At 39.3% G+C, this 7,799-nt stretch overlaps 1 protein-coding gene across 4 annotated transcripts in view; it reads left to right on the plus strand.

The window, feature by feature from the left end:
* bbs9 (Bardet-Biedl syndrome 9) overlaps nt 1-7,204 on the plus strand; it is a 123,510-nt gene extending 116,306 nt beyond the window's left edge. For 3 of the 4 annotated variants that reach the window (XM_046876162.1, XM_046876163.1, XM_046876168.1), the window contains one exon: nt 4,424-7,204. In XM_046876162.1, coding sequence (XP_046732118.1) covers nt 4,424-4,641 — 218 coding nt within the window. In that variant the 3' untranslated portion in view covers nt 4,642-7,204. Of the gene's footprint in view, nt 1-301; nt 726-4,423 lie in introns of those variants that run through there. The other variant, XM_046876167.1, reaches the window with a different exon arrangement.
* Nucleotides 7,205-7,799: the final 595 nt, after the last annotated feature.

Genomic DNA, 7,799 nt, shown 5'->3' on the forward strand with positions numbered 1-7,799 from the left:
ACCTGAGTGTGTGATTATGAGTGTGTGATTCTACAGTCTTATACAATCAGTGCTCACAACATTAGAGATTCAAGTTTTTATTCACTTTCTGGGGATTTTTTGAATGTTAGAACTTTCAATAATAAATAGAAAAAAAATGTTTAAATTGAAAGTTTCACTACATGAAGCTTTTCCTGTGCCATCACACTTTGATGAAATCAGAGGGTAGAGGCAGTTCTTTGATGGAACGTGTTCCAAATAGTGTCTGCTATGTCTCCTGGCTTTCCTGCACTCCACATTTGCTTTAACTCCATCTTTTCAGATTCCCACTCGTTCGCACGACGGCTGGACGATTCCCATGGCTTCCACTTTTAGCTTGCGACAGCGACACACACGCGGTGCCGGGAGTCGGCCAGCAGAACCGCATTATTTATAAAACAGTGGGAAACGAGCAGAAGCCTCCCGCATCGAACAGTCCGGAGGGCCATGCAGGCGCTCTGTGTGTCCATGTGTGTGTGTTTTGACTACGGCCATCAGAGTCTCACACACGCACCTGAGCGGAAAATTGACTCTTTGAAGCGCCGATATCTGCTTTGTCCCCGGCCGGCCTTATCAAACTGTTTACCACTGTCCTGCTTTCTGTGTACTGGTGCCTGATGAGATAGTGCTGTGCCATAGAATAAACACACACACACACTCTTCTTCCTCTTAAAGTCACTTTGAAGCTAATGCATGATCAAAACCAGGTGAGGTGACAGAAGCTGTTCCACTCGTACCGATACACACTAACTGGGGGAGGGGGGGTTGTTTAGTCTGGTGTGTGTGTGTGTTGCATTGTTTGGGTTGTGCATTAATCTACTGAGCTACAGGCTTTATCAGTATTATATATATGCAAATTTTAAAGGAGATCATTTCTAATTTCATCTTCTTATTGGGACTTAAATGCATTTCATTACTTTTTCTTGTACTCAAGCAATGCATTGATAACAAGTCCAATCTAATCAAAACTAAGTGTAAGTAATTAGCAACATATACGTTCTGCTTTTTTTCCTTTGTTTTTTTTTTTTTTTTTTTTTTTTTTTAAAGTGTCATGAACTTACACCTCAACTTCCTCTTAACTTGCACTTATACATACACTCCAATTTAGGAGCTATGAGGATTAGACCTGTCACTACCTGACAGCACCAGATTAAGCTGTGGCATAGTGCTCCATTTCCATGCACACACACACACACACACACACACACACACACACACACACACACACACACACACGTTTATCTTGACATTTTTTCAGTTTCAAGAAGAATTCTGAGATAAAAATGTAATTGAGTAGTTTTTTGTGTACTTTTAATCTAGTTTTAAAAATCTGTAATTTTACTTTTTCCTATTTATGACTTTGTTTGAAGTATTGTACTTTTACAATCATATCCGTTACTGAGTAAAACATTAATAAATAAAAACAAAAAAATCAGGCCCTGGAAACTACTGTACCGACTGATCGATGTGCAGAGAACAAACACGCTAAACTCACAAAGAAGAAAGATAGAGACAGGCAGCGAAAGCGACATGCTGTCAAATCAAAGATGTTCAATGCGTGCGCTCACTGTCTCAACTCTTAATCTGCGATTGAGATTTCTTTCATTATCATAAATATTTTATAAAAGGATTTTCTTTGTTGTTGTTGCGAAAGTGCATAATTCATTACACTCGTCATAGCGGTAGTGGGTTTTTTTTGTTATTGCACTTTAATTTGTAAAGGTGCTCCTTCAAATGAAAACAGCTAGTTTGAGATATATATCTTCATGTTCTTTGTGAACTAGACTAGAATCCACCACCCCACCCCCCACTGTTAAAATAGGAATTTACATTTATCTCACTAAATTTTAAATAGGCTACTTTATTCTTTTCATTGAGAAGACTATTTTATTACTTTTTCTACTATATATATTTGTTTTTTGTGGAAATTTTTATTTCAACAATTTTCAGAATTTCTATTGAACAGAATGAACTGCTTGAATGTGTCAGTGTGTATTAGTCTGGACACACAATATTGCATGCTCAGGTTTTGAAATTTAAAGCTGCTTAGGGAGAATTTGGAGCTTAAAATATCGTAAGATTTCCGCGAGGTTGCTGTGGCAGCCCAAAAACCTCGAATCCAACCCAAGATTTCTGTTTTAATTCACATTTCACCCGTGAAGGACAAACCATGTACTAGCTGATTTTGCTTTCCTGCTTTAATACCGCTTTTGATTTCGATATTTCAAATACAATCGTTCTTTTCTTCTTAACTAAGTTACATACTGCAGCTTTAATTAGCTGTAAAAGATCTAAGGCTGTGGTGGGTTGGTGGCCGGTCTGGCGCTGGCTCTACTCGCTCTTGAAGCCGCCTCTGCTTATATATAGACTTCGACTTTATTAGTGCTTTTCCGCCTCACATCGCACGTGCCGCTTTGTTGTCCTGTCCATGCGGCTTTCTTTCTTTCTTTTTTCTTTTTTTTTTTTTACAAGCTCCTCTATAGTTTTTCATGTATGTATTTCTTCTTATCTCGCCCCCTTGTTTTGGTTTGGCGGCCGCACAGGAACTCATTTGCATGTCGAGGTTTCCGTCATGTGGGAGCACTTAGCAGTGTTTCTCTGTAAATCTCTGCATTTATATTAAATGAGATTTCTTTTAAATGGTCACTCAGGAAAACACACACACACACACACACACACACACACACACACACAGGACGCTTTACTGATGTTAATAGGAGAGAAAGATCGCTATGACTGGATGGTTCTGGTCTCACCTCATCAGTGAGCCGATCAGCTGCTGAGGGGAACCTGAGTGTTTGCGTGTGTGTGTGTGTTTCACATTTCTTCTGCTAAGTATCAGGTGCTGTTGTCACTCCATCAGTCACAGCAGGCAGCAGAAACGTCTGTCAGAGTCAGGCACACACAATGGGATCATGCCCTTAACCCTGTTAAACTGCCCCATGCTGGTACACTCAACCCAAAGAGAGCACACAACTCCCCCCCTTGGGACGAGTCTCAATCCTCCCACCTGCGTACTTGGCGCCTCCAGGTCCAGAGAGATCGAGATATAGAAAGACTGGCCAAAGACACACAACTGCATTCTACACACTGTAACTGTGTGTGTGTGTGTGTATGTATATGTTATACTTATCTATTATACATTATGCGTCTCTCCTAATCAGTTAAATTCCCCGATCTCAATGTTATCTCTGACCTCCACATCAGTAACCGTGGTTTAACACCTGATAACACGTACCATGTGGAAATAATTCACCTTGCTGTTCTCCTTCACACTATTTTTTTACACAGTATTTTAAAGAGAATGACTTTATAATGTAACAGAATTGCAAAGAAATATATTGCAAACTATTTATTTTCATTGTGTAATGATCACACCAGATACAAAAAATACCAAAAAATTGATTTGATTTAGATTTTTATTCTGTTCATTTACTTTCCATGTTGTCATTTGATATAACAAACAATTGAACATATATTGTTAAACATTCTTACATTGTATTCTGACAATGACGATTATAGTTTCTGTGCTCCTGTGCTGTAGGTCCTAACAGTTTTGAAATATTAGAGGAGAAACTAAAATAAAATCGAAAATTTTAACATTTGAACACAAACTGTTAGACCTGACCAATTCGAGACATAAACATGGAAATGGATTGAATTCAGACATATTGTCAGGCAAAAACTTTTATGCAAATGATGGAATTTGTGCTGCTTTGATCTTTTTTTTTTACACAAAATAGAACTTTTTATTGATATATCTCAAAATATGTTTTATGTACCAAACATACACCGTTTACGCATAACATTATGACATTGTAACATTAGTGAAGTGAAGAACACTGATGATCTCTTCATCATGGCACCTGCTAGTGTGTGGATTTATTTATTAGGCAGCAAGTGAACATTTTATCCTCAAAGTTGATGTTAGAAGCAGGAAAAATGGGCGAGCGTAAAGATTTGAGCGAGTTTTGACAAATTGTGACGTCTAGACGTCTGGGTCAGAGCATCTCCAAAACTGCAGCTCTTGTGAGATGTTCCTGGTCTGCAATAGTCAGTATCTATCAAAAGTGCACCAAGGAAGGAACAGTGGTGAACCGGCGACAGAGTCACGGGCAGTCGAGGCTCATTGATGCACGTGAGGAGCGAAGGCTGGTCCGTGTGGTCCAACAGCGAGCTCCTGTAGCTCAAACTGCTGAAGAAGTTCATGCGTTTAATGCTCAACGGGTCAGAACTGTTTTAGCAGCGAAAGGGAAGCAACACAATATTAGGCAGGTGGTCATAATGTTATGCTGATCAGTGTATATGTGTATATTTATTACTTTTATTATATGTATTTAATAATAAAGTTGATCAAATTTTTAATGCTTGCTCTCTTTTTTCCCTCTTTTTTTCCCTTTCCCAGGTTCAACAAAAGAAAAGAAAGAAAGTTCAGAAAAGGGGTTCAAAGAGATCAAAAAGGAATCAAAAGATCCAACCATGGAGAAAGATTTGAAGGAGTCGAGGAAAGACCCGAGCAGGGAGAATGACTCAGCGCTCGAACCCGACAAAGAGAAAGTCAAGGTGTCCAAAAAGCCCTCGGTCAAGGTCAAAGAGAAGAAGAAAGAAGTTGGGGATGGATGATCCGATGCAACACATATATATATATACACACACACACACACACACACATACGTGCACAAACACGATCGCTTTGGCTTTTCAACATTCCCTGCACTGAAACCTCATATCAGACAGCGAAGAAGTACACGCTGAGCGCCGCGCGATTTCCAGCAAGACCAAAGCATCTGTCACGTGTTTCTTCATTAACATTTTCATCATCACCATCGTCGGCATCACTGTCTCAGACATGGGAGAGCGTTACACCTTAAAGCTTCCTCCTCTGTCAAGGAAACAGAAGCCATCGGGAAACTTTCTGCAAAGTTTATTTTCGAGACGGCGATCGGGAATGCAGGACGAAACCCACAGTGCTAACCAAGCCACCCACGCAGGGCCAGCATGACGTCTAACTCTAACCCCTCTCTCTCTTTTTTTTCTTTCTCTCTCTTTCTCTCTTTCTCCTTCTCTCTCTAACTCTTTCGCCCCCTCATGGGCAACACGCCCTACCAAGCCACCTCCCCATCACTAAAAATAACCCGAGTCGAGCCACAGACGGGTCCACTGAGGCCGTCTCTCCCTCTCTATCTCTCCCTCTGTATTTCTCTCTCTCTCTCTCTCTCTCTCTCTCTTTCTTTCTTTCTTTCTGTCTGTCTATCTGTCTGTCTGTCTGTCTTATCACATACTGTACAACCTCACAGCATACACATGTATGTCTTTGCTGCACTCACTCTCACTTTCTGTCTCACTTTCTTTCTTTCTTTGTCTCTCCCACACACACACACACACACACACACACACACACACACACACACACACACACACACACACACACACACGCACATTTGCAGCAGCTGTGTATTTGCTCAGTCCAGACTGTAGACACTGTAGTCAGCAGATTTGCTGCAGCAAACTAAGCAGTGACAATCCCACGCTTAGGGTTTCATACGTCTATCTCCTCTCTCTCTCTCTCTCTCTCTCTCTCTCTCTCTCTCTTTCTTATTTTTTTATCTGTAATATGAAGTTGAGGCCGCTTTCTACGATACCGTTTTAGTGGTACGTTAAAAAAAAACTAAATCTAAGATACAAGTCGTAGCAGCACTGACTGAAGTATTAAATGCACCCATCAGTATCCTTGGATTCGACCACTGGTCACCATTCCAGACTGCACAAAAGAGACCATTTCTATCTGATAGTGATGGTGACCTTTGCGTGCTAACACCGTGTAACTCCGGCGCACCAGTACTTCAGCCGGTGCTGCTACGACTTTATTCTCCTAATTTCGACTTTATTCTCGTAATATTTGATTTTTTTTTCTTTCTTCGTGCCACTAAAACGCCATTGTAGATTTCAGCTCTAGCAAATTCGGTTTCCCAGATACGTTCTGCTATGATACCACCATTAAAGCAGGTTTTTAGTAAAAGATGATCTGTTAGGGCCTGACTGATGACTGATATGGAGAATTAATTCTCAATTCAAATGGATCGAATTTCATTGATCAATTTTTCGATCACAGCAGCTGCTCTTTGTCTCATTTATTTAAATCCGATCACGAGTTTACATTATTGCTCTTTCTGATGCTGTTGTTTGTTGTTTCTATGGTTACGGCTCATTCACAGGAGTATGGGAAATCTGTATATTTAAAACAGCATTTAATATAAATGTAATTAAAAATAAATGTTAATTAGCCAAAAATAATAGTTTTATATATTTACTTTAATGGCGTTTGGCAACCCCATTATGATATTAGAGGTATAAATATTTCAATATCTATAGAAAATAATTAAAGATAAGGATAGTAAGAGTAACTTTTTTAGCTGCACAAGCAGGAAAATGTGAAAAAAAGTGTACTTTTATCCTAATATTCTATTTTTATTATAAGTCAGTAACTTGAGCTGTCTTTGTGGGCGTGGCTTTGGGAAAAAGCACTAAATCAGAGATTATACTTTTACTCGCCATATTTTATTAAATATATCAGTCAGGCCCTAATTCCTTCTCTTTAACTCTTCTGTACTGCTATTGGATACCAGTGTGTGTATATCTCATGTGTACACAATCAGGAAATGCACAACAGAATGCACAAATGAGGTCGGTTCCAGAGGTCAAATATTATAGTGATACTTTTTTAAAATAAAATAAAAACACACCACTGCTTCTTACATGCTGAACTGTTTTAACAGGGTTTTTTTTTTCATGTAAACAGGAATTTAGTGCTACACGTGGAAATTAGTGCCAGAGCCATTTTTAGAATGTGGCCAAGAGGAAAAGCTTTCGAATTAAGGTTTTGTATTATTTTTATAGCAGCTTTTGATGGCCAAATGGAGTAGATCACTGATTATTAGATGATTCCTATATAGCGATGTATTCTCTGTTTGTGAACTAATCATTCAGTGTGTGCAGGACAACTGAACTGGGTTGCCATTAGAAACCAAACTCGATTTTATAGTCTGTTGTAAGACGATTTTATTTTTCAAAAAACAGAGCCACCTCAGAGAGCCCATGGGTTAATGTAATACCTCATGCACATAGCTGTCCTGTTGTTTTATATCACTGACCTTTAGATACTTAATAAAGGAATACAATAATGAGATCCTTTTGTTCTTTGGTTTATTGTTTTAAAATAAGGTATTTGGTGTAAGGAACTCTTTACAGCCCATCACTCCCTGGGCTGTTGAAGATTCATCTAGTCCTACAAATCTTTTGGGTTTATATTCCTTATAAAACCAGTCTTTACATGTATGGTGTTCACGGCGTATCCAGAGCGACTAACGTTTATCTCATTCATACACTGAGCAGTTACGGGGTTAAGGGCCTTGCACAGGGGCCCAGAAGTGGCAGCTTGGTGTGGCTGGGATTTAAACTCATGACTTTAGGATCTAAAGTCCAATGCCTTACCAACTAATCTACACCTCCCCTTTGCTAGAAGTGCTCATTAGTCAGGTAAGTAATGCCCCATGTCCCAAAGTTGTCTAACGCCGGTTCTGTAACCTTCATATGAACGTCAGTGTCCTCCAGAGTCACTAGTCATTTTAAACTAATGGAGATCTTGGGAGAAGATTATTAGGATGTTTATAGTGTCAAGTCTGAAAAAAATCTGATTTTATTTTGAATATTTCTGCATATTTTAGTTGCGGGAAAGTGAACTGACGATGTTTAACTCCATGGTGATCCATCAGAGGTGCATT

Source organism: Silurus meridionalis, chromosome 20 (assembly GCF_014805685.1).
Source record: "Silurus meridionalis isolate SWU-2019-XX chromosome 20, ASM1480568v1, whole genome shotgun sequence".
NCBI lineage: Eukaryota > Metazoa > Chordata > Actinopteri > Siluriformes > Siluridae > Silurus > Silurus meridionalis.